The sequence below is a fragment of the Muntiacus reevesi genome, chromosome 3 (genome assembly GCF_963930625.1).
Source record: "Muntiacus reevesi chromosome 3, mMunRee1.1, whole genome shotgun sequence".
NCBI classification, from domain to species: domain Eukaryota; kingdom Metazoa; phylum Chordata; class Mammalia; order Artiodactyla; family Cervidae; genus Muntiacus; species Muntiacus reevesi.
In genome coordinates, this window is record NC_089251.1 from 36,425,278 (window position 1) to 36,452,542 (window position 27,265).

The 27,265-nt window shown below is 52.1% G+C and overlaps 1 protein-coding gene across 1 annotated transcript; it reads left to right on the top strand.

Moving 5' to 3' along the window:
- Positions 1-26,954, top strand: EHD3 (EH domain containing 3). The gene is made up of 6 exons (XM_065927239.1): positions 1-751; positions 10,507-10,683; positions 14,641-14,738; positions 22,112-22,524; positions 23,225-23,389; positions 26,300-26,954. The coding sequence occupies exons 1-6, from the start codon at positions 525-527 to the stop codon at positions 26,825-26,827; spliced, it is 1,608 nt and encodes a 535-aa protein (XP_065783311.1). The 5' UTR covers positions 1-524; the 3' UTR covers positions 26,828-26,954.
- Positions 26,955-27,265: the final 311 nt, after the last annotated feature.

Genomic DNA, 27,265 nt, shown 5'->3' on the forward strand with positions numbered 1-27,265 from the left:
CCCGCGCCTGGGGCTGCGGGCTGCGGCTGCAGATGCTGAGCTGTCCGCGGGCTGGGCAGCGACGCCGCCTCCTCTGAGCCTCCGGGGCGGGCGGGAGCAGATTCTGAAGCATCCTTTTACTGCACCGGAGCCAAAGTGGGAGAGAGCTGGGGGAGACCGGGGGACCCAGCATCTGACATTTTAATTGCAGGTTTGACTTTTTCCCCAATATCGCAGCTCTCCCGCCCAACCCAGATATTTTTCCTCTCTCCGGCCTTGATTGCTGAATGAAGCCGGGGCTGGGCTTGGTCCCAGGAGCAGGGAAAGAGCGCGTTCGCGGCTCCACACCGTCGCCCCGGGGACCCCGGAGCCCTGCGTCCTGGCCATGGTGCGGCTGAGCCCGGCGCTCCGGTGAGGCGGCGGCGCGGTTGGGAGCACGGCGGGCTCGCCCTGCGGGACACCTTCCCCGAGAACCCGGGATCGCCGACTCCACGCCCTCCTGCTGGGACTGTGCACCGGGGGCGAGCAGGCGAGCGGTGGCCGCGATGTTCAGCTGGCTGCGCTCCGACGACCGCCGGAGGAAGGACCCCGAGGTCTTCCAGACCGTGAGCGATGGGCTCAAGAAACTCTACAGGACCAAGCTGCTGCCCCTGGAAGAGCACTATCGCTTCCACGAGTTTCACTCTCCCGCCCTGGAGGATGCAGACTTCGACAACAAGCCCATGGTGCTGCTGGTGGGCCAGTACTCCACCGGGAAGACCACCTTCATCAGGTAAGCCAGCCAGGGTCCCCCCGCAGCCCACCCAGCTGCCCAGCGCTAGACCCTCTGCTCACTCCCGATGCCCCGCCTGCCTGGGGACAAGAGATAAGTCTTCCCTTGAAATCTCTGAAGAAATTCTTGTGTGGGGGTTGTCCAAAGCTTACCCTATAATTTCATTGGATGGTCCCTTGCTCCATCCTACTAGCACCTCTCCACTGCACTCAGCCCATGAAGTGTAAAGTTCAGAGCCATCCCCATCCCTATGCTACCCATTTTATGGATGGTGAAACTGAAACCCAGGAGGCACAAGTGAGAGGTATCCTGGTCACAAGAATACGTTAGGCTGGTGGGGGTGTCTGACACCCTCTCCTTGTAGGGACATGCACTCGATGGTCAGGACCATTTTCCTTGCCTTCTGAAAGCTTCAGTCACTCACATGGGGGCTTTACAGCTGCAGCTGAGGGGTGGACCAGGGAGCCCGCTTGTCCTTCTTTCATCAGTTTCCTTTTCCAATCAGAGCTCCTTACAAATATCTCTTGGAGACTGGAGACAAGCAGTGTCTAGAGGCAGAATGCTATTTTGTTTCCTGTTGATCTTTGTGGCTTAGTAATCATATTAAAGTCTTTTGGAGGTGGACAGAATGTTGGCCACTGTCTCATCCAGCTCCTTGACCTGGCAGGCAAGATAACTGAGGCGCAGAGAGGTTAAATGAATTGTCCAAAGCCATATAACAGGATGGGAGGCTGACCTGGGATGCGGTCCTAGATGCATGGGAGGAGATGGTTGGCTCAATGCCTGTAACTTTGAGGGTGAGTCATCCATCCCCTTGAATTACAGAATCCTCGGGCTGTGGGGATCCTCAGGAAGTCAGCTGTCCACCTGGCCTTCAAAAGAAATCCACTTATTGTCCACCAGAACGATAAGGACCCTTCATATCTTTAGAAGACAGGCTTCTCTCCAGCCCTCAGGCCACATAGCCTTCAAGGCCAGGCCATCTTCCTTGGCCTCATTCACACATTCACAGGCCTGAAAGCTGTTGAGGGTGCTCTGTGTTGAGTGGCCCTGTGTTGAGAGTCAGGCTTATAGAAAGTGGTGATGGGTTCAGCTCCCCCCGCCCCCGCAGAGTCAATGGTGCTCATCTCCTATGGAAGGTTTCAAAGCAGGGATGCTCTTGTTTCCATTCATTGACCTGCAACATGCAAAGCACCGTGCTTTGTTTGGTGGAGAGCAGAAAAGTTCACAGTCTAGTTCCTGATTTTCTAGATTCAAATTTTCCCTAGTGCTAAGCTTTTAACATAAGTCTTCTGGGAGCAGGGCACACACCATATTAACATGGCATGTCTGAACGGGACATTAGCTGAGTTTTTCCTTGTGGGGTGGACCGCCTTGGACTCACTCAGCTTGAGAGGCTGAGTGATTTCTGAAGTTAGGTACCCAGGGGGATTGTTGGCTTTTGGAGGTCTTATATTGTTAGAACTGCAAGGACCCTTGCAGAGAATCTAATTCATTTCTTCTTAACTTTTCAAAAGGTCTATGGACCCAATCTTTACAAAAATACACCTACATCCCAAATTTACATATAATTTTGGGAGTCCAAGCCTTGGGCGTTAGGGCAAGAACCCCCGATCTAATGATCTCCCTTTTTTTGTTAAAGGCCTGTTGCTGCCAAAGACCCTTCAGAGCCTCCTGGTTCTCTCCAAGGTTTCCTTGGTAACATGCATCTTCCACCCGGCCCCATGGGAGGCACAGGCCATTTACAGACGGCTCCTGACCATCTCGTGGCCTTCCCCAACCCTCTGGGCACACCTTGGTTATAATTATTAGTAGGTTGTTTAGAACTTCTCCTTCCTGTGGCACCAGCACTTACTGCCTAGCTCCCTGGGGCCTTGCTCGGGGGGTCTCTGCTACAGGAGCTCCCAGTAGACATTTGCAGAATGGGAGGGGAGGTGGGGAGAAGCCAACATCCCCGAGGGCGGGATCCCGGAACAGCAGACGTGTTTAAGTGCCTCTTGTCTGAGATACTCTCCTGGCTTTGCCTGAGTCATGCTGGCTGTTAACTGGGTCTAAGAAAGTGGCAAAGCCGAATTGCTATAGATTACTGCTTATCTGAGGGAGACAGGAAGGCTGAGAGAGGCAGAGCCCTCCTGTTTCTTATCCTCTGAGTACAAGCGTTCTCCCTCCCCACTCATGTCAGTAACTGAATTTAGCTCGTGCATCAAAAGCTGTCTCCCTTTGAGAGAGAGGATCCCAGCAGGGAAGGAGGGGTGGCAGGACAGGGAAGGCCTCCAAAACCAAATTACATATTTTCCTTTCTTCTCATTAAATCCACTGAACAGTAATTTTTTTAAAAAGTTGGAAAATGCAGACAAGAGTAAATTTGAGGAAGATGAAAAAATGCCCCATCATCATCCTACAGCTCAGGGGAAACCATCTTAAATATTTTGTATATAGTTCAGTTCAGTCACTCAGTTGTGTCCAACTGTTTGCGACCCGATGGACTGCAGCACGCCTGGCTTCCCTGTCCATCACCAACTCCCAGAGCTTACTCAAACTCATGTCCATTGCCCTGCCAGTGCAGGAGACATAAGAGACTTGGGTTCGATCCCTGGGCGGGGAAGATCCCCTGGAGGAGGACCTAGCAACCCACTCCAGTATTCTTGCCTGGGATATACCCATGGACAGAGGAGCCTGGTGGGTTACAGTCCATGGGGTTGCAGAGTCAGATACAATTGAAGGGACTGAGCAGCAGCAGCAGCAGCACAAATATATAATGTATGTATATAATATATGTATATGTGTATATAATACATATTATGTCTTTCCAGTATTTTTAGCTATTTTATAACACAGTTGAGGTCATGCCATAATGCAATTTTGTATGTGGATTTATTTCACTTATAGCATGAACATTTCCCGAGTAAATTTTTAAATCTCTGTAAGCATTAGTTTTAAAGCTGCATGATATTTTACTGTATGTATATGCAGTTATTCATTTAACCAATCTATTTCTTTTGGTATTTGAAGTTGTTTCTAATTTTATTTTGTGCTATTATTGTAAGACCAATCTGACTATCTCTGTGCATAATACTTTTCCACGGATTAAGCTGTTTTCTCAGAGATTCCCAGAAGTGAAATCACTAGGTCAAAGGTTGTACAGAGTTTTGGTTTGTGGTGTTTTTTTTTTTTTAACTTTTTCTAACTTTTTTATCTTGGTAGTAAGAGTCACATTTTTGAGTTGCTTTTCAAAAGAGTCAGTTGATACCACACCCCTTCCCCAAAACAGAGAAGATTCCACTTGGGGTGACTAGGAGCGCCTTGGTGCAGAATCCAGCCTGCCTTCACAGCTGCACCCTCTCCCATCCCCGCTTCTTGCCTTGGGTATGGCCATTCACATCTTATATTCCAGCCTGAACCTGAGAGGGACCCTTCCCTTGGAAATAAAGACTTGCCTCTTCATCCGCTGGCCCTTGGCCTTCTGTCTCCTAGTGTCCATCTCCTTTCAGTTACATTTCCTTGCCTTGGGGTCTATTTCTTGTCTCAGGAAGAACATGCAGAAAAGGACATTCTTCTAATAACTAATTAATGTGCTATGATCTCTGCCTGAAATAACTTCACTGGCCTCAGGCCCAGCAACCCAGGGTAATAAAATAAACAATAAATTGGCCGGGTGGCTGCTTCCTCCAACACAGGCTGCCTCTTCCTAGTACAGTAGCTCTGTGTCCTTCTGGCCTGGCAGCCTCTCCTCCCGCCTCTGCTGTTTTTCTCTCTTCATTCTTCCTCACTCTGGCCTGCAACCTCAAGTCCCTCCTCCTTTGCACCGTTTGGCCCCCTGGTCACAGAGATGAATGGCTGGCTACCCCAGGGGCTATAAGACTCAGGATCCCAAGGCCTCAAACAGGGCCTCGCTGGCCTGTGGCCACGCTATAGTAGAGGGCCTGGGGCTTTGGGTGTGGGGCTTGCGGCTGCTGGAGCTGAGTGGCCTGGGTCTCCATAGGGAGAGCTCAGCTGGTCTTGAGCATCTCCCAGCCCTTCTATAGCATGACTGAGCCTCTACAGTACAAACGGGCACATGGTGGGGAGGGGGCCGGGTGGCTACTCAGCTGGTCCTTTCAGCCTCCCCCTTTTTCAGGGGGCTCTTTGCATCCTCCTGTAAAGGTGACTCAGCATTTGCCTGTGGTTGTACCCTCTCTCATCACCTCTCTGGCATCTCTGCTGCCCAGGTCTCATAGCAGCATCATCCCCAGAAAGGATGATTCTCTAATAAGCTGAAGGGCTAGTGAAGGGGCCCCTTTCCATTCCAGTAGACCCACTGTCTTCTGCCAGGCCATCCTGCTAGCCACAGCCCCAGCAGCTCCTCACTCCTGTCACCCGTCTGAGATCCATGGACATCCTTTTCCAGGGCTCTGATCTGCTAGTCCCTAAGTGGGACTAGGTCGACATCTGCCTACCTCTTACAAGGCCTGAGTGTTACTCAGAGGAGCAGAGGGCAGAGCATTGGTCTACCTCCTGATGTCTGACTTAAGATCTGTCTTGAGAGTCAGGTACAAGCTGGAACCAAGATTGCCAGGAGAAATATCAATAACCTCAGATATGCAGATGACACCACCCCTATGGCATAAATTGAAGAGGAACTAAAGAGCCTCTTGATGAAAGTGATAGAGGAGAGTGAAAAAGTTGGCTTACAACTCAACATTCAAAAAACAAAGATCATGGCATCCGGTCCCATCACTTCATAGCAAATAGATGGGGAAACAATGGAAATAGTGACAGGCTTTATTTTCTTGGGCTCCAAAGTCACTGCAGGTGGTAACTGCAGGCATGAAATTAAAAGATGCTTGCTCCTTGGAAGAAAGCTACAACCAACCTAGACAGCATATTAAAAAGCAGAGACATCACTTTGCCAACAAAAATCCATCTAGTCAAAGCAATGGTTTTTCCAGTAGTCATGTATGGATGTGAGAGTTGGACTATAAAGAAAGCTGAGTGCCGAAGAATTGATGCTTTTGAACTGTGGTGTTGGAGAAGACTCTTGAGAGTCCCTTGGACTGCAAGGAGATCCAACCAGTCCATCCTAAAGGAGATCAGTCCTGAATATTCATTGGAAGGACTGATGCTGAAGCTGAAGCTCCAATACTTTGGCCACCTGATGTGAAGAACTGACTCATTGGAAAAGACCCTGATGCTGGGAAAGATTGAGGGCAGGAGGAGAAGGGGATGACAGAGGATGAGATGGTTGGATGGCATCACCAACTCGATGGACATGAGTTCGAGTGAACTCCGGGAGTTGTGAAGGACAGGGAAACCTGGTATGCTGCAGTCCATGGGGTCACAAAGAGTCAGACATGACTGCGTGACTGAATAGAACTGAACTGAGAGTTAGGTGTGGAGGCCATCAGGAGAAACAGGACTGGGAGAAGGACCTCTGGGGACGGGCTCATCCCACTCCCACTGACAGGAGAATGCAGCCACAGGAAGAACATGGGAAGCTCAGCAGAACCCAAGCTCCACCTGTTCCAGCCAGGAGACCTTGTCAGGAAGGGTCTAAGCTTTCTGAACCTCAGTGTCCTTATCACTAACATGTGAATAATGGCAACCACCTCATAGGATTATTTAGGCCAGCCTGTATCAGGGACAGTTAGGCAAGCCAAGGCTAGTAGGAGGTCTGGCTACTGGTCTGGCTACTAGTCTCCTTTGTGCTTGGGTCACTTTGTCCCCGTGTAGAGGTTGCTCTGCGCCAGGGACAATGGTGACTGCTCCATGAAGCAAAGAGCTGACTCAAACCTCAACTCGGCCATTGAGTCCCCCATCTCTTACCTCACTTTGTGTCTTTGGAGTGATTTACAGTCTCCCTGAAACCTTGTAAGGCCAACCAGACAAGTAGTATTGTCTTAACCCCATTTTAAAGCTGAAGTACAAAAGGTTTAGAGAGACCAAAGATACAGATATATAATGCAAATAGGGTTCCCTGGTGGCTCAGACAATAAAGAATCTGCCTGTAATGCAGGAGATCTGGGCTTGATCCCTGGGTCGGGAAGATCCCCTGGAGAAGGGAATGGCAACCCACTCCGATATTCTTGCCTGGAGAATTTCATAGACAGAGGAACCTGGTGGACTACAGTCCATGGAATCAAAAAGAGTTGGACACAACTGAGCAACTAACTAACCTAACACAAATACCTGTAACACAAGGCAGAAAGTGATGTGTGCCTTTAGTGTCAACCTCAAGATATGCAAATTAAGAGCTATGTGTATTTTCACGGAGGTGCGAGGACCCTGGGTTTGGAGTCCATCCAGGTACAAATGCACTGGGTACTTACAGACATGTGTTTTCTCTAATTATTATCTGTGCTGATGTTAGCCCATGTCTGGTGTAGCCACTGCTTTTCCAAAACTCATGTGTGTCTTTGCAGAATCTTCACTCTGCCCCCCTGAGCTAGTAAGAAACCCAGGATTAGCCCCACTTTATAAAAACTGGGGAAACTGAGGCAGTGGGCTCTGGAGGGACTTGTCCAAGGTCACATCTGCAGTGAAGCAGCCACCCATCAAGGCGCATTCCCTAACTGAGCTAAGGCATCGGGTCCAGCCCAGCCACGTCCTTGGGCAACATGGCTGGTGGTCCCCGTCCCTCTGTTCCCCACCCTGGGTGCTATCCCAACAGCGGGAGAGTTGGCCCCACTGTTGCAGAGGCAGGGGCCCCAGAAGCAGACTAGGTGGATTCTTGGCTATGCCTTACCCTGAGTGCTCAGGTGCCAGTAAAACAAGCCACATGCTTAGATTGCCAGCCAAGCAGGACACTGAAAAATGAGGGAGATGATGTTAGGAAACAGTTTGCTTAGGAAAAATAGTCCTCATGGGAAAAACCAGAATTGCATTTGCCTTCCTTATATCCATTTTATTTCTTTTACATTGGAAAACCTTCTCTGCTCTTTGGGCCTCTAAATATTTGTATTTGGCCCTGAATGGGGGCAGTCTCCATCTCCATTTGCTCACCTGCAAAACTGAAATAATTCAGCCATCCTGCATCACTTCTAGGACCGACTGAGTGGAATCATTCAGGGAAGGGGCACAGAAGAGCACCTGGCTCACAGTGGGTGCTCTGCCCGCCAGCCCCTCCTTGTTCTCCTGCTTCCCTGTCTCCGCTGCTCCCTCCCGGGCCTGAATTAACTTTTCTTTTTTTACCCTGCTGTGGGAATGTCTTTGCCTGGCAACAGAGGCGATCTGTATCTCTCCCCATAGAGAAAGCAGCCATGAGAGCCCTCAATAGGTTTTCCTTTCTGGACACAATGCTGGCTTTGTTAAGGGGGCCCTCGGGGCTGCAGGTCATACCCAAATGTCCCTGAGAATTTACCCAGCCCTGGGTTCTCTGCTTGGCTTGACTGCATCCCTGGATTTGCTTTGGGATTCACTGAACTCTGTGTTTCTCCAGACCCATGTGTAGTCAGCAAATCCAGGGTCATGTGGTTTTAGCCGAAGGGCTCTTGCTGGGCCACTTGAGGCTCTGGAAACATCCCAGGAAGTGGCCCTGGCTATGCTGGGGAGCATCACCCTTTGTTCCACCCCTTGGAGCCCACCAGGCTCCTCTGTCCATGGGATTCTCTAGGCAAGTGTACTGGAGTGGGTTGCCATTCCCTTCTCCAGGGGATCTTCCTGACCCAGAAATCAAACCTGGGTTCTCCTGCATTGCAGATTGTTTACCGTCTGATCCTGCAACAAATAGTTTGATCTTTGGGATGGTGATCTAGGTGCTAGGTACTGGTTTATGCACTTACGGCCTATAACTAATTTAACCCTCAGAACACCCAGTGAGATGGATTTACCTATGAGGCCCATTTGATGGTAAGGATTATAGTGCTCACATCAGAGGAAGTGTGAGATGAAACGAGATAATCCATAGACAGTCTGGAACGCTGTCTGGCACAAGTGCTTAATAAATCAGAACAATGACTTCCCATTTTATAGAGGAAAGTGCCAAGGTTTGCAGAGGTCGAGAACCTTCTGAAGGTTAGAGAATCCAGGTCTGATGGTCCCAAGCCCTGAGGCTCCCTGCCTCTCCCCTGAGGCTCTGAAGGAGAAGGTGTGCTTGAGAAAGAGGAAACCCTGTCCACAGGCCGCTGGGGTGATACATTCTCATCGCAACCCAGCTTTCAGAATGGGCCTCTGATGGAAGCAAGTCCTGTCTTCACACCCAGATGTTGGAGGGAGATGAGGGGCTTCACCAACCTAAAACTGCCAGTGTAGGTGGGTGGCCCCCGGGCAGCATCTCCTCCGTGGCAGCTCGCCTGCTAGCTCCTTGGGGAGCGAGCCCCGTGGTAACTGAACTGCCCTGGAAGCACGGAGTAAACTAACAGCTGCGAACACAATGAGATGCCCATGAGCTGGAAGAAACCCCAGCCAGTTTCCCAGGCTGCTGCCTGCTGGGCAGAGGGTGGGCACGGGGGTGGGGGGGGCTGGCAAAGAGCATTTCCTTAGGGTAGAGACAGTTGAAGAGCAAAGGATTTGGTGTTAGACTGATAAGGGTTTGGGTTCCTGCTCCACTGTTAACTCTGTAACGTGGAGGAAGCCCCATAACCCTTCAAAGCCTTGGGTTCCTCAATACGGCTGTCCCTCGTTCCTTGGTGTCCATGGAGCGCTGGTCTCGGGACCCCACCTCCCTTGCAGATGCTGAAGCCCCTTCAAGTATAAAATGGCACAGTACAATAGACCCTCCGGATCCGTGGGCTCCACATTTAATGGCTCCGACCAACCACAGAATTCAACCGGGTTCTCCACGGTTGTGTTCTCAGATGTGGAAGGCTCGGATACAGAGACTCCCAACTGCACCTACTAGGGCTGCCAGAAGGAGCTACATTCTTGAAGTGATGAGGGTGATGTCTGCCATGGACATGCTATTGTCAGTGGTGCTATCAGCATAATGACAGTGTCCAGAGCAGGTTGTCAACCCCGGCTGCAACTAGAATCAACTAGAGAGTTCCTGAAAAAGACCAGTGGTCAGGGCCCCATCCTGGACCAGCGGGTCAGAACCCCTGGGCTGGACCCAGCACTGTTAGCTGGAGCTCCACGGGCTCCACGTGCAGTGGCTGAGGCCCGCGGGCCCAGGAGTTCCCAGGCTCCCTTCCCGGCCAGCAGTCTCTGACTTGCCATCTCTTCTCCTAGGGGCTTCTTGACTTTTCCCTCCGGGCGTGAACATAGCCCCTTAAGGTTTAGGGGGAGGGTCTTGGCACACGCTGAGGGCTCACTCAAGGGTCTCTGTTTGTTGGGCAACCCACCCCTTAGCTTCTTGTCCATCATGGCCCCTGGTACTCTCCTCTGGCCAGTCCCAACCCAGGGCAGCACTGGACTCCCCTGCCTGCAGTCCAGCCTTAAGCAGTTTGGGCTCAAAGCTGTTCTGAGCTCCTGCCAAAGAGTCTGGTTTTCCTTCCAGCTTATTCTCTTCATTCTCTGGCTCACTGTGGGCTCCAGAGGGGGCTGTTGGAGAGGGGCATTAGTCTCAGGCTGTCAGCGCTCAAGCTCGCTGTCCCACCCACCCCTCTGAGTCACAGAGGTGAAAAGAAAAGGACCAAGGACAGATTTGATATTTTAAGTTCAACTGAAATCCCACTTCCTCCCAAAGGTCTTCGGATTCTGCATCCATGAAAATCTCTCCCTGCCATGAAATTTCCTTGATTGCCCCTCCACCGTGACTCACCCCAGCATCTGCCTTGCTGTGTGTGGGCGGTGTTGATCTGCCCACAGCATCCCTGCATTATGACTGTTCTTGCTTCCACCAGGTATCTTCTGGAACAGGATTTCCCGGGCATGAGGATTGGGCCGGAGCCGACCACTGATTCCTTCATTTCAGTGATGCGCGGCGAGGTGGAGGGCATCATCCCCGGGAACGCCCTGGTGGTGGATCCTAAGAAACCTTTCAGGAAACTGAACGCCTTTGGCAATGCCTTCTTGAACAGGTGGGTACAGAGGTAACGCACGCATCCTGGGTGCTCTCTTTTCTCCTTGGAGTATGAAAGGGCAGGGCAAGGTCTTGGGAGACCCTGTATCTTTTCCAGACCTGGAATCTCTCTTGATTGTCCCTTTCTTAGTGGGAATGAAACCACCATTGATTAGGAATATGGAAGCTGCTAACACTGGCATGATTTCTCCTGATCAAGTTGGGGGAGGGATCCAACTAGTTAAATGCCATCTCTAATCCGCACCTCCCTCCAGGAAAAGCAGAGAGGGCTGCCCTCTGTGGTTCCCAGCTTTTGCCTATCCTATGGAAGGGCTTTTCAGCCAGCTAGAAGGAGGCAGAGGATGGTTCCTCCTGTTTTGGACATTGTTTTTACTCGGTGGCAGGGACCCTGGACTTAAGGTAGAAGCCCTGGCTTTGATCACTGTCCCTCCTACTAAACTCACTGTGTGACCTTGGACAAGTTCCCTCCCCTGAGACAAGTCAGCCTGTAAACACCAGGATCACTGGGTCAATTTGAGTGGAAGAAGCTCTAGTGGCTGCTCCGAAGCTGACCCAGGCCTGCCCATTACTCTGCTTATCTAGAGTGCAGGCTGATCCCCTGATCAGACTGAGAATGTGGATCCACACCACAATTTTGCATGCATATCACATTTAAAAAATTTTTAAACTACTTTCTATGATTGAAGACATTTAGAGTAAAGGTAAAGACTATGGGCTTTGGGTTAAGAACCCATCTAATAGCACCATGCTCTTAGATAACCTAACTGGTCTGTGTCTCACTTTTCCCATCTGTAAAATAGGATAAGAGTAAATGTCCTCCTCCAAGGCAAGAGGACTTTGTGAGAAAGTTGGCATTTGACACAGATATTCAATGATGAGTGAAGTCACATGCAAAGGGTTAAAAAAGGACATTTCAGGCAGAGAAAACTGAAAAAAAAAATGCGTGTGTGTGTGTGTGTGTGTGTGTGTGTATAAGCAGGGAGGATTCAAAGAACATGGCTTAATGGAGGAACACTGTGACTTCTCTTCTGGAGCTGCCACAGCTGAGTGACAGATGTATACATGAACTGTTGGCTGGGGACCGGCCAGGCACGTCCCCTGGGAGGAAAAACAAGGAGCAGGGCAGGGCAGGGAGTTGGGGAGGCCCTTCCATGTACCACCAGCTTCACTGCAGCCACGTACAGGATGGCTACACCCCGGGTGCCTGCTTCTCATCCTTGTACTGCCCAGGGGTCCTATTTCTCCCCTGACATCTCCCTTCCCCTTTTCTGGGGGTGTCCCAAGCCTTTTCCAGGCACCTCAGCCTCCTCTTGCAGTGGATGACCTTGCTTCCCATTCTAGAGAAGATGGAAGCCCATATCCATGGGTTCCCTGCAGTTGTTTGGTTCCAATCTGTCCATAAGTGGAGCCTGTTTGCATCGGTCTTCCCCCTCCATGCAGCCCAGAGAACTGCAGCCTCTTTTATCCTCAGGTCTGCCGCTTTCCCACCCCCCCAGTCAAGAAGCCCCCACATCCAGCCATCTTCCCAGGGACGGCTCTGTCAGTTACTCCCCTTCCTGACAGCTCCACCTTCCCTTGGCTCCTTTACCACAGGGAACGATCTTCTTGAGAACCCTGCAGCAGGCCCTACTAGCTCTTACCCCTTCGCTTTCCTTCCACAGCCAAGTTTCTGGGCTTCACCTCCTCACTCCTTGCTGTCCCCCACCCTGTGGAACACGGCTTCCTCATCACAGCTGCCCATGTGAACATTGTCCGTGACCTCTGTGTGATAAGCCTCACCCCACCCCATCTCTCAACCACCATCCCCTCTCAGCTCCTTGGCTGCCTCCTGTCTCCCTGGCAGGCCCTCTGCAGTCTCCCCTGGCCCCCTTTTGCCCTGGCCCCATGACCCGGTGTCCCCCTCAGCCCCCTGCCCGTCTCACTCCATGCTCCTGGCCTGGGTGATACTCAACCAGAGCCCAGGCCCCAAACACCAGCCAAACACCAGGGACAGCAGCCCTGCTCAACCTGGTTTCAGCAAAGTGTGGAATTTATTGAGGAATGCTGGAGTGTGCCTTAGAACCTATAGACAAGAATCTGGCTGGGCCCAAGGCAGAGAGGAAACCATGGGCTCTAATGGGACAGGGGCCGCGCCATGGACCATCTAGCAGTGCCAGAAACACAGCACATGCTTTGTAAGTGTTTACCAAACTGATCTGGAAAAGCTGACAACCACCATATCAGATTGTATCACTCTTTTGCTTAAAACGTTCCAATGGATTTTTGCCACTCTTAGTATAAAATCCACATTTCTTAATGTGGCTTTCAAGGCCCTCATAATCTGGCCCCTACCTCCCTGTCTGAACACGTCTCTAGCTGCTCTAGCCTCTGGTTCTCATCTCAGTGATAGTGTCCCCTGGCCTGCTGCCTACACACACACAGACACACACACATACACACATGCTCCCCTCTCGCCTCTAATTTCCATGTGGCATCTCCACATGCTTCTATTAGTTTCCTAGGACTGCCAGAACAAATTACCATGAACTAGGTGGCTTTAAAATAAATATTGACTCATAGTTCTGGAGGCTAGAAGTTCAAAATCAAGGTGTTGGCAGGGTCATGCCTCCTCTGAAGCCCAGAGAGAAGAGTCTTTCCTTGCTTCTTCCAGCTTCTGGTTATTCCAGGTATTTTGTTTGTATCAGAATAATTCCAATCTCTGAGTCTATCTTTACATGGCCATCTCCACTCTGTGCATGTCTGTATCTTCACCTAGCTACACACATATACATACATACACACACATGCACACCCTGGCTTCCTGTCTGCACCCCTGTCCTCCCAGCAAAGCTGGTCACCTTTTGAGGTCTCACTTCAGGTTTTATCTCCCCTGTGAGGCTTCCCGGACTCTCTTTCCCATGCATCCCCCTCCTCACCTGACCTGCATTTCTGCAGCCACCTCACTGGAGAGCAGAGGCTCCTTTATCTGTCTGTTCCCAAGACTGTGGGACCATGAACTGGAACTGATGGTCAGACACCTTGTTGACTTCAAAAATGGCATTTAAGAGAGAAGGCTTGAAGTGAGAAGGATCTGGCTTAGGTTTACCAGTTTGTATTTGGAGACTTTGGGATGTAATGCTGGAAATGTTTTCTTGATTAAGGCTTGAGAAGGAAATGGCAACCTACTCCAGTATTCTTGCCTGGGAAATCCCATGGATAGAGGAACCTGGCGGACTACAGTCCATAGGGCCACACACAGTCAGACACGACTGAAGCGACTTAGCATGCACGCACACTATCCTAATAGCAATGTTTGGTATTTAGACAGCCTCTTAAAAGCCCACCTAAGGGAATTCCCTGGTGGTCCAGTGGCTAGGACTCTGCGCTTCTGATACAGGGGGCCTGGGTTTGATCCCTGGTCAGGGAACTAGATCCCACATGCCACAACTAAAGGTCTATGCAGCCAAATAAATAAAAATAAATGTTTAAAATAAAAAAAAAGCCCACCTAAGCATTCCTGCATGGTATGGCCCATTCTTCAAATCCAGTTGTAGTGTCTCCTTCTCCAGGAAGTCTTCCTTCCACCTTGGATCTCCTGAGTCCTTCACGTGACCTCTTGGGGGTGCTGGTCCCATGGCACCCCTATCATGATTGTCCTTGTGCACACCTCCACTATTCTACCAGACTGTGCTCCTGAGTGGGGGCAGGGATCGAGGGCTGGACATCCTGGTGTCCCTGCCAGCAGGGGCCACAGACATAGGCCCCTTAGAATGCCCCCAGGAGCTTCCTCCAAGTACAGATCCTGGGTCCACTGTGGGGGCTGCTCTAACTTGGGGCTGGGAGTCTGCATGGAAAGGTGGCTGAGCATCGGAACCTCTGCCCAGGGCAGGAGAGGTTGGTATGGGACCAAAATGAGTGTGCCTGAGAGGCAAGGGCAGAATAGCAGCTCACCACGGGTCTCTTCCCACCCGTGCAGGTTTGTGTGTGCCCAGCTGCCCAACCCTGTGCTAGAGAGCATCAGCGTTATTGACACACCAGGCATCCTCTCCGGGGAGAAGCAGAGGATCAGCAGAGGTAAGTGAGGCACCTGGTAGGCGTGGCCCTGGCTCTGTGTTGTGTTCTTTCCAGAATGTTCTCTGGCTTCTATACCAGGATAGAGGTTCCTGGGGCCTTGCTGCCTCATGTGCTATGTGGGGAGGTCCTAGGCTACCACCAGAGTCCAGGTCCATTGTCACTCAGGAGCAACTGGCCTCAGGCTTCTCATCTGTGAAATGGACATATCAGCGTTAGCCTTACTCACCTCATTGCGTTTCTTCCTGGGCCAGACCTTAGTTTGTTCTGAAGGTCCTGCTGTCCCTGCCCCGGGAGCTGGCAGCTCTGCAGGGGAGGCAAGTGCAGGCTGAGGACTTCAGCTAATAGCGTGAGAATGACAGTGTGCTTTGAGGTGTGAGAGCAGGGAGCTGGGTACATAAGAGCACTTGAAAACTGCTCATTCCAGCAGATGTGGGTGACTGCTCATTGAGGGAGGTCGCTGGCATGGGGGGTCAGGAACCTGAACTCAGGAGCCAGACCACCAGTGTTCTGAGCCTGCCTCTAACACTTCCTAGCAGGGTGACCTGGCGGGTTTTTTTCCTTCAGCTGCCTCATCTGTAGAGTAGGGGACATAATTCTATCTACTTTCTAGGGTTGTTTGAGGATTAAAAGAAATAACACAAGTAAAAAACCTCCTGTCTGGCACATAGCAAATGCGTGGTAAACATGATTTCTTACCAATCATCACCACCACCAGCATCATCGGGTTTTTCCTAACTCTAAAACACTAGATGGATAGTGCAAAAGTCTTAAAGCTCCTGACTGTGCTCCCAGCCTCTCCAGCCACACCAGGCTGTGTGCCCCAGGCGGCCCCTACCCCTTCTGTGCTGATGCTGTATTTCTGGTAAGAAAAGCTGATGAAGCCATGCCCACCCCAGTCCTGGAGCTGGGAGCTGGGCAGGAGCCAAACCAGCACTCAGAAGGCAGCTTCTGGAAAGGGAAGGCTTTGCACAGGCAAGAGTTCTCTGGGGGACAGAGAACTGACCTTCAGTGACGGCCCACCTTCCTACAACATGTGCCTGGGCTGAGGTGCATGTATAGTGGTTCAGGGGCGAGGTGGGCATAGAACCCACAGCCCCGGGGCGGGGGGTGGGGCGGAGGGAGGAGCGTCTCACCCCCTCCCTCTGCTCTACCGGCCTTTTCAAAGCACTCCGTTCAGGGTCCCATAGTGGGGTGCAGGGAGCAGCTTGGGCAGCTGCCTTGCTTCTATTTGTTTCCCTAATTATTCCCTCCCTCCTGACCAGTCCCTACCATCATTAAGGCTTCCTCTAGGCTCATCCTGAGTTTAGGCCTAAAGGGGATTTACACAGACAGCCTGTGTCTTCTTCAGGAAGAGAGCAGCCAAAGTTCTCCCCCTAAACTCCCCAAGGGTTGGGTGGCTATGTTCCTGTAAGTGCAGTCTGATCGGGGGTCCAGAGAGGATTCCTGCCTTTGGGTTTCCAAGGGCACTGGACTGGGAGTTAAGAGCACTGGGTTTTAGAACCTGTGGGTCTCAGTAGGTCACATTTTCCCGAGTCATCATGTCCCTGTGAGTAACAAAGGGTAACGACACTCATCACTTGACCTCATGATGTCCACAGGCAGTAATGGAAACTTGAACATCAGTTCTGGAACTGGATCACAGCAAGCTCCCTTCTTTCAACTTTATCTGACACCCAGGGCCGCCCTATTAAACAGCACCAGGGCAATCTATCGATACAATGGCCTTCCTTGCAGTTGTGCAGTGCACTGCCTGTGCAACTGTACATGGCAGCCCTGCTTCTAGAGATGCCTGCCTTCCTCAGCTTCTGTTCTATTCCGTTCTTTTCCTATTCCTCTACCTTTTCTCTTGACTTCATCTTTGGACTTCAGTGGCTGCTCTACAGTAAACTGGGGGCTCAGTTTTCCTGCCTGCCCTTCCTATCCCCTTCCCACCCCATGCTGACTACCACCAGGTCTTACCCCACTTCTGGGAGAAGTGATAGCCCAGTATGTGTCTCTGCAGACCAGTTTGATCTCTGCCCTCCTGAGCCTAGATTATAAATGCAGCTGCTAGCAAAGTAGCCTGGGATAAAAACAAGAGCTGAGAGCTGAGCTGCCAGTCCTTCATCATCAGCCTGGGGCAGGGCTGACCTCAGCACTGCACAGAAACCAAGAAAATAGTGGGTGGGGATTGGATACCCTCAGATATCAGGGGCACCCCAAATAAGGAAAGTTTCTAGTATGAATACCCCCCCATCCTTCACAATCAGCCATAGAATTCGGTAGTTCAGTGTATACCTATATACATATAACGCCACTATCTATATTCATCACACCCCTCCTCCATACCACCCCTCCTCCACACACCCCTCCATGCACAGAACCAAACACTCTTCTGTGGCCTTTTGCCTGGGCTCTCAGAACTCTGGGTTTGGCCACAGCACAGATTCAGTGCTTCTTGCCTTCCTGCATCCCAGGGCCAGGATAGTCCATGGATAGCCCAGGAGGCGCGCACATGACTAAGGTGGTGAGTCAAGCCTGAAATCCAGCCACATTCCACTCACTGAGCCTCATGCCAGGTTCAAGGCTGTGTCTCACCAGGAAAACAGGGTATCGTCATCACATTTACACTGAGCCTCTTCTGGGCCGAGGCCTGGTGTGCCACTTCTGCTAGAGGCCCCTCCCTGGCCTCAGACTTCACAGGTGGAGCACTCAGGCGCCAGGCCCGAGCTGGGGCAAGTGTGGTCCTCAGTGAGGGTGTGCCCCCTCTGCCTGGATCTGGAGATGCCTTGGGTGTCTTGTGGGAGAGCAGAAGCAGGGACATCCGGGAACCTGAACCCGGGAAGTCCCGGCCCACACTTGTCTCTGGATGCAGATGCTTTGGGGTGGGCTGGAGAGGGGCAGGGAGGCAGTTGCTGGAAGTGACAGGATGTGTCCAGCCCGGGACTCATTACTGGGAAGAAGCGAGGATGCAGCGGAAGAGGAAGGCTCCAGAAGCCTGAGTGTCCTCACACTTGGGAACCACATTTCCTGTCCACCTCCCAGCTAGAAACCCCCACAGGCCCCACCTTAGAAAAGCAACCCCACACTGCACTGCACACATCAATCCCAGCGGACCCCATCCTGTGCAGCTGAGCTCAGCAGGGTCGGAGCGGGAAAATACTGGCCCAGGTCACACAGCCGGGATGGGAACTCTGGTCTCCTGCTTCCCTGTCCAGTGGCTTTTCAGCACATTAGCATGGCCTGCCTGCCCAGGAGGAGCTCAGAGAAAAGGAATGGGGCACGCTCTCCTCTGAAGTTTTCCGCTGGGGACCCTGGAGGGTCAGGGCTGATCTTCACAGTCTCCCGTCCCTGGCCTGTTCCTGGCACCCTGACTTAGGGGCCTCCAGGTCCCCGGACCACACAACGTACATACACACCTGTAGGGTTGTCACATACCAGGGTGGAGTAGCAGAGTCCCGAGTCCCTTCAAAAGGGTACACGGACACCTCGTGGCCACCTGGGAGGCCTGGGACAAGGCTGTTGGGCTGCCTTTCAAGGTAACTTCTGGGAGGCATGTAGTGTGGCCTTTGTCATCTGAACTGGTCCCACACTTTGCAAACTGATACCTTCTCATTTCTCTTTCTCTACGATGTCTTTAAATCTTGACAGATTCTGGAACAGGACCTTTTATGGACCCACCTCAAATAAGTACCTGGTTGCAGGGCTCAGCGCCCAGAACTCCAGCCTTGCGGGGCTCTGAGCCGAGAAGGGAACACAGAGGGGAGTAAGGACCTGGGTCCTCGCCCCAAGTTTACCACCACCTGGCTGTGTGAGCTCGGGCGAGCCCCTTCACCTCTGTGTTCCCTCTCCCTTCCCTGTTAGGTGTGTCTGCCTGTCTACCTCCTGGCCCATGGAGAGTTATGAAAGTCCAATGAGACTGTGTGGCTGAAAATACCAAGAAATATGCTGCCTTGTCAGCACCCTTGCACTGCCTCTCAGGCTGTGAAGGAAGCTGGTTGATGACTAAGGAGTTGCTGCACTTATTGTTGTTTGTCTCATTGATTTCCTCCTGCCTAGAATTACTTAGAAAAGCTTTCTTTCCAGTGCTCTGGAGCCTGGGGTGGGGCGTGGGCCTGCAGGCTGCCCAGGCTCTGCTCCGGGGGCCTGCTCACCCACTCTCCCAGAAGAGGCAGATTTGCTACCTGTAATTCCAGGACGGCCAGCTTCACCATCAGTCTTCCAGAGCTTGAATCTCCCACCAATCACTAGTCCACATTTCATGAGCCCCTGGGCTACTGCTGGGACTTGAGAGCTCTCCTGTGGGGCTCTGAGTCATTCCCAGGACCAGCGAGGGAAAGGGGGCTCGTCACCCCAGATGTCACGGCAGAGCCTCCAGAATGAGTTCTGGGCCCTCCCCATGGCTCTCTTGTAATCATGGTTCTACCATTGATCCCTCGCCAGTCAGTCATTTTTATCCCTGTTTTACAGCTGAAAAACTGAGGTTCAGACTTGCCTAAATCCACACAGAAACTAACTGGGAGAGCAGCCCATTCCCCTTTTCTGAGCAGGTCTACTCTGTGCTTTTCTGATGCTCCCATTCCTGTATCTGTGTGATCTCAGTCTACAAAACTACATAGACACCCAGCCTGGAGCCCGAGAGGCTCTATAGTCAGGAGCAGGGAGGCTGAGCTCCAGAGAGAGCCCCCAGAGTCATTGTTTGACTCTCATTTCCTCGCAGCCACACCTGGGGAGGAAGCTTTCTCCGCATTCCCCCACTGGTAATTTGATAGCCAGCCCTGCCAGAGCAAGCAGAATTTGCAAAAGTGGAAGGATGAAGAGGAGGCCTCGGTGCTTCTGAAATTCTAGAAGGGGTTTCCAGAAGCCATCTGCCTGCCCTCAGGCAGGAGCAGGCTTCATATGGGCACCCAGGACATCGAAGACAGCAGCCCCCAGCCTTCCTTCCCCCGATTGACAAGCAGAGAGACCAAGGACCAGAGAAGGAAGGCTTTTTGCCCCAAGACACACAGCATGTTGATAGCTGAGCGGAAACTAGAGGTGGGCTTATCCAGACCAGTGCTCCTCAGGTGACCCCTTCAGAGCACACCCAAGTCATGGAATCTCAGGCTTGGAAGAAGCTCCTCATAGAGGGGCAGAGCCATAGGAGCAGCCTGGGTCACAGGCAGTCTCACCTGCATCCTCGTCGTTGCTTGGATCCTCACAGCCAGCCTCTGGCAGGGTCAGGTGGGTTCCAATTCAGAGACCAGGAAACTGAGGCCCAGGGATGGCTTGGTCACTGTCCCTGGGATGTAAAAGGCAGACCAGGCCTCACATTTTGGTTCTGAGCAGCATGTGCTAATAAAGCCCCTACTGTGTGCAGGGGACCGTGCTGAGCGCAGGAAAGCAAAGGAGAATGAGCGGGCCCTGCCCCACCAGCTCTTGGTGCAGTGGGGGGACGATGCATCCTGAGGTTTCTTGGATCAGCTAAGAGGCCAGTGCCTGCCTGAGGGCACCTGACCCAGCCGTGGGGACAGGCACGGCCCTGTTCTGGCAGCACTGACCCGGTGTCGTCCCTCTCCTGCCCCTCCCCCTGCGGGGTCCAGTCAGGCTTCTGGGATTTGCCCCACCCACTCCAGGTCTTTGTAGCTGAGCCTCCTTGTGCAAGGCTACCATCCTTATAGGCTGGCGAGGGCTCAGAGGCCGGGAGCCTCTTCTCTGTAGCTTCGCTGGCCCCTTCGATCTCCCTAGCCCGTGGAGGGGTGTCTGGAAAGCTGGGCTTAGAGCCAGAAGACCTGCGCTCTGGTCCTGGGCCCTGGGCAGTCTCAGCAGCTTGCTTTGAGCCGTGTCATCAAGTGTCCAGGACTAGCCGCTCTGGCTGCCCAGCTGACGGTGAGCAGTTGCCTCCAGCAGCCACATGAGGTGTGCTGAGTAATGAGGGCTGAAATCTGCCACACAGGAGGGGGGGACATAGGGAAGGGGCAGCCCGCTCTTCGCAGCCGCCCTCCCCATAGCCGGCACCACCACAGCCAAAACCTTGTCCAGCTAGATTTGGGAGCAGGCCTCAGCAGAAGGGCAGAGGCCTCTGAGCCCCACTGCCCTCCCCAGCCACGGCGGAGGGCAAGCTTGCTGGTTCCAGGCACTGCAGCAGCAAGGTCGCAACCTCTTTTCCAGGTTGTTGGGGCACTGGGGCTCGGAAGTCAAGGTTGCCTTGATTTTCTGAGCCCTCTGCCCCCCCTCCTGCCTATGACTCTGAGGGGCTGCCTTCTGGAGGTGAGGTGAGAGCCACCCTCCATCTGGCTGTGCTGAGGAAGATTAAAAATAGCCAGAGCCAGCCCTTGGAAGGGATGGGGGAGGGAGTGGAGGCAGGCTGCAGGCCCCCCTGGAGCAGGCGGGCAGGGACCGTGGGGCTCAGTGGAGCTGCGAGTCCGGCCTGGGCACAAGGAGGGGAGTGGGAGGCAGGGGGCTCCAGGCGCAGGACCGCCGCCCGCAGGACCTGTGTTGGGTGCCCAGGGCCCTGTAGCCGGGTCTAGTCCTGAACACCCCCTCCCCACCACACACACACATACACACATACCAGCGATTGACTCTCCCCTCATCTCTGAGTCTCTCCTCTGGAAAGTGGGACTGTGCCTGCCTCAGAGGGCAGTGTGGGGGTGAATTGAGGTCGTGATGAGAACTGAATCGAAGTCTGAGGCTCTCACAGTCCCTCCGGGGGATTCTGCTGCTCTCGCGCTGAGGACCTGGTTACAGGCTAGCAGAGCGGCTTGCCTCTCTGTGGCAAGGCAGGTGCCGGATGACCCTCCCTGGTCTCTGATCTTCCTCTGTGAGGCAGGGCGGGAACGGCTGGCTTTTTCCTTTTGGCTCAGTCTCCCACTCAATGGTGGCAAAGAGCTCTGGGACCCCAAGGTCTCTGCCTGGTGTTGGGAGCCTGGGTCTTTGAGCCTACCCAGAACCTAAGGAAGGGCTCCTACCGCCCTGCCAGCTGTGTGGCAGTGGGGAGCGACAGAAGGCCCAACACCTCCATCCTTATCCTGGCACTGCTGCTCCTGGGCTGTGTGCCCTCGAGCAAGTCACTTGACCTCTCTGAGCCTCACATCCCCGTCTATTGCCCTTTATATGGAAGAGGAGACTGAGAGGTGAAGCTGCTTCCTCTCTAGCTGCTAGGTGAGCTGAGCATCTCTGGTCCTTAAAAATGTATTAACTAGATACTATTCGTATGCCCATTTATAGGTGGAGAAACTGACTCGGAGACAGTTGGTAACTGGCTCAAGGCCAAATAGTGAAAAGATGGAAGAGCCAGAGTTGAACCCAGATCTGACTCCTGAGACCATGTTATTTCCACTGCACCGCCGCCTCACCCCAAATCCCTACCCTTCACCCCAAAGGCCTCACCCCCTGACTCTGCTCTGCCACAGGGTACGACTTTGCTGCCGTCCTCGAGTGGTTCGCCGAGCGGGTGGACCGCATCATCCTGCTCTTTGACGCCCACAAGCTGGACATCTCCGATGAGTTCTCGGAAGTCATCAAAGCCCTCAAGAACCACGAGGACAAGATGCGAGTGGTGCTGAACAAGGCCGACCAGATCGAGACGCAGCAGCTGATGCGGGTGTACGGGGCCCTCATGTGGTCCCTGGGCAAGATCGTCAACACGCCGGAAGTGATCCGGGTCTACATCGGCTCCTTCTGGTCCCACCCACTTCTCATCCCAGACAACCGGAAGCTCTTTGAGGCCGAGGAGCAAGACCTGTTTCGAGACATCCAGAGTCTGCCCCGAAACGCTGCCCTGCGCAAGCTAAATGACCTCATCAAGAGAGCCAGGCTGGCCAAGGTGAGGCTGCCTCCGGGAGAGGGACAGCATGGGCGAGGCCAGTGGTTTGGGGATGGGGTCAACTGCAAGGGGAGAGGGCTACTGCCTGCAACCCTGAGCTATTGTCTGCCCATGTGAGGATGTCCGGTAGTCACTGCCTTGTGAGCGTCAGCCATGCCCACTCGGAGGGGTGGGGCAGGGTAGCGTGGTGGTTATGATGACATGCCCTGGCATCAGATGGCCAGATCAGAGTCAACTCCATAGTTTACAGTGTGATCCCAACTTCAGCAAGGCTCTTAGTTGCTCTGTGCCTGCTTCCACATCTGTGAAATGAAAGGGTTAGAAGACAACATAGAATAAAATGGAAAAGCCCTCATCACAGTGCCTGGCGTCCTCATAAGTGCTTTGTTCGTGTCAGCTGTTGTTACTGTCTTCCTCAAGAACATCATCACCAGAATTACCATCCCTGTTACTGCCTTGACCTTAACCTCCTCACAAGCTCCCCTTTCCCCACGATCTAGTGAAACAGCTCAGTGCTATAAGCAATGGAAGAGAAAGAAGATGGAAACAAATTATTTCAGAAGTAAGAGCAGGAGAAGGGATTTGTGAGAAAAGATGGGGTGAGAGATGCCCTGGAGGGAAGGAAAGAACTTGATCTTGATGGTCAAGGAAAGAACTAGAGGTCTTGATCTGAAGGCTTCTCTCTGCCGCTGTTATTCAGGTTCACGCCTACATCATCAGCTCTCTGAAGAAGGAGATGCCCTCCATGTTCGGAAAGGACAACAAGAAGAAGGAGCTGGTGAACAATCTGGCCGAGATTTATGGCCAGATTGAGCGGGAGCACCAGATCTCACCTGGGGACTTCCCCAACCTGAAGAGGATGCAGGTAACCAGGGTCTGGGGGCTCCAGGAAAGGGACGAGTTGGCTGAGCAGCTCAGGCTTGGAGTAGGCCTCCCTTGGATCTTCTGGGGAAACTCTTCTCAACCCAGAATCAATAGGCAGGCAGGTGGTCCTGGATCTGCCCTTCCTGCTGGGCTGACACTGGCCCAATAGGTGCCAGACCTGGGCCCTGGGAGAAACATGGAGCCCTGGTGCTCCCAGTGGGCAGCGGTGTTAGAGGGGGCTCTGATTCCTTCCCCTGTCCCGGTCACCACTGGTTTGGAATCCCCACTACATCACGTGAAACAGGACAAGTCACCTGACAAACATTCTCTTGGCCCTTCGTTGCTTAAGTTTACTGCTGAGATCTGCCTTGGCAGTGATTTGAACATATGCCCCTGAGAAGCAGAAGTCTGTACAGGAGTTTGTCATCTTTGGGATGCACCATGGGCGCCTCTCTTGGGCCAGGGTCGGTCACACATAGTTTCTTATGTCCCCCAAAACAACCCTCTGGGGGAGGCACTTCATCCCCCTTTCACAGGTGAGCAAACTGAGGCTTACAAGTGTAATTAACCTGCCTATGGTTTTAGTAATGTTTACATAAACTGCAAATAGAAACCCCAGGAGCTGTCCAAGGTCTAAGCAAAAACCTACCATACCCTGCTAACTGGATCCTCTCTGACCTTCTGTCTCTTGTCTACATGTTGAGGCTACAAAAGCACCATCTTATATGGATACTGTGAGCATAAATCAGATTAATGTTTGTAAGGCAGTTAGCATGGCCTGGCACAGACTATGCTGTTTAAATGCAGTAGCAAGTTAGGTGAGATTTCACCAGTAGAGGAGGCAGGGAGATGACCACAAGGAACCTACCTCTGCATGATTTTTGCAACTTCCCATGATTCTGTAATTATTTTAAAAGGAAAAGTTTTCAAGAATCAGGGGATTAGGAAAAATAGCAGATGTAGTAGTAATATTGTTTTTGCTCTTGTTGCTCAGAGGGTATCAGAACATCAGTGTAGTCTCAAATATATGCATTTTTACTTTCCTACCTAGTAAAAGAAAAAGAAAGAAAAACATAGACGTCCAGAGTATGCATTTGTTCATGTATCCATTCGTTCCTATAACTATCCACATCGAGCCAGTCACTTGTTTCAGAATTGTTTTCACATAATTTGGGTTTCAACTTTCAGTTTCTCTTTCTGTTAAGAATTTAATGATCTGTAAGCAAACTTTGGGGAAGATGACATTTGAAAGGGATCATATGACTTTTTAATGTGAGGAATTCTTTTGCAACACAGATGGTTTCACCTTCTCGCTTGTTTGCCCACCTGATGTCAGGTTCTGAGAGGGATGCTGGTTCGATATGTAAATGACTGTACTGTGGGGACATATGTGTGGGCTGATGGGAGTACTCATTGTGACCCCTGAAAGATACTGGGACCCCTAGTTGGGAACCCACAAAACACACCTCAACATGGACAGGCTGGGAGAGACAGGGAGCCTAAGGGCAGGAGAAAGGGCTTGTCTGTTCCACCCTCCACACCCCTCCCAGCCCTACCCTGGAAGGGAGGTGAGGATGCCCAGGCTCACACTTGGTCTTGAAATATAGCCATGGGTGTTTTCTAAATTTTTGTGTAGCGTGCTTGTCCTGAGACTGTCCCCTGTAAACTGGTCTCCTCCCAGTGTCCTGAGATTGTTGTGGCCAGAGCCAAGGTGGGAGCTAAAAGCTCTCATCTTGTCATTATAGCAGCCAAGGAGAATCTGGGGATGTTTGAGACCTGGGACCTTTAAAAATGGCAAAGACATGCAAAGCAGAACACATTTCTTTTACCCTGTAGTGTAGTGGTCATGGGAAGGCAAGGAGGGGAGCTTTTATAAAACCTGCCTACCTGCTCCTGCCTCCTGAGTCAGAACCCTCAGAGAGAAGCTGATCATTGAAAAATCTCTCCAGATGATCCCTCAAGCATCCTGATTAAGAACCACTGGCTTGGCAGTGACCTTTGGCTTCTACTGTGATTTATTTCTCATTGCCTGTACCTCCCTTTTTCCTTCCTGAATGGTGATAGAATGTGATTTCCCACTCTCAGAAGGTCACAAGAGAGAGAATGAGCTCACGTAGTGGAGTGTGTTTTCAAGTGTAACCCTTCTTGAAGTAGAGACCCATATGACTCAGTCTCAGAAGGGTGGAGCATTCAAGAACCACTCATTGTTCAATCAATAGCCAAAAGGAACTTAGAAATTTAATGACTATTGTCTCTTGGTGTGCACATGGGATTGGTTCCAGGACCCTCCACAGATCCCAAAATCCATGGATGCTCAAGTTCATTATGATATAAAATGATGTAGTATCCATAAAAGCAGAGCCCTCAGATATGGAGATCTGACTGTATTTGCTTCCTAGAACACTAAAGGAATCCAAACAGATCAAAGTGAAGTGAAAGTGAAAGTCACTCAGTCGTGTCCAACTCTTTGCAACCCTGTGGACTATACAGTCCATGGAATTCTCCAGGCCAGAATACTGGAATTGGTAGCCTTTCCCTACTCCAGGTGATCTTCCCAACCCAGGGATCGAACCCAGGTCTTCCATTGCAGATAGATTCTTTACCAACTGAGCCACCAGGGAAGCCCAAGAATACTGGAGTGGGTAACCTATCCCTTCTCCAGCAGATCTTCCCAACCCAGGAATCAAACTGGGGTCTCCTGCATTGCAGGCAGATTCTTTACCAACTGAGCTATCAGGAAAACCCCAAACAGATCAAACCAGTTGTTAAATCTCTTTCTTCTCCAACCCCTGCAATTAGCCTCTCTCCTGAAAAATCCACCAAGAACCAATATGCCTTTTATCTCTTTCTCTCATATCTTTTCTGGGCCCACTGTCTTCTGTCCTCACCTTTTTTCTCTCTCTCTTCCCAGGACCAGCTACAAGCCCAGGATTTTAGCAAATTCCAGCCCCTGAAAAGCAAGCTGCTGGAGGTGGTGGATGACATGCTGGCTCATGACATTGCCCAACTCATGGTGCTGGTGCGCCAGGAGGAATCCCAGCAGCCCGCCCAGATAGTGAAGGGCGGAGCATTCGAGGGCACCCTCCATGGCCCCTTTGGGCACGGCTATGGGGAGGGGGCCGGGGAGGGCATCGATGATGCTGAGTGGGTGGTGGCCAGGGACAAGCCCATGTACGATGAGATCTTCTACACCCTGTCACCAGTGGATGGCAAGATCACGGGCGCCAATGCCAAGAAGGAAATGGTGCGCTCCAAGCTGCCCAACAGCGTACTGGGCAAGATCTGGAAGCTGGCCGACATCGACAAGGATGGCATGCTGGATGATGAGGAGTTCGCACTGGCCAACCACCTCATCAAGGTCAAGCTGGAGGGGCATGAGCTGCCCAATGAGCTGCCCGCCCACCTTGTACCCCCCTCCAAAAGGAAGGCCGCCGAGTGATGGGACACGGGGAGGTCCAGAGCAGGCAGGTGTTAGAGGAGATGGGAGAGGCAATCTCACACACACACACACACACACACACACACACATGCTGAGACTGGCGTTGCAGATAGGAGGGAACAAGGATCCCCAGGTTTCCAGGATACATCTCCAAGTGCTCAGAATTGGCTGAAGCACAGAAGCACCCAGAGTCCCAGGAGTCACGCCTTAGTCTCCATCCCTCTTTCCCTCCTTGGTCCCACTGCCTGGAGATGCACCTTCTCCTGTGGAGGCAGTTTACTTGGCCACAGATGGCCCACCCACCTCCAGATTCCCCAGACCCAGAGCAGATGGAAAAGGCTTTTCACTTAATAGACAATCCATTTTTTTCTATACTTTATCCCCACCTCTTTGACTTGCTAACATGAAATCTGCTCTGGGGCCAGGAGATGGGAGGGG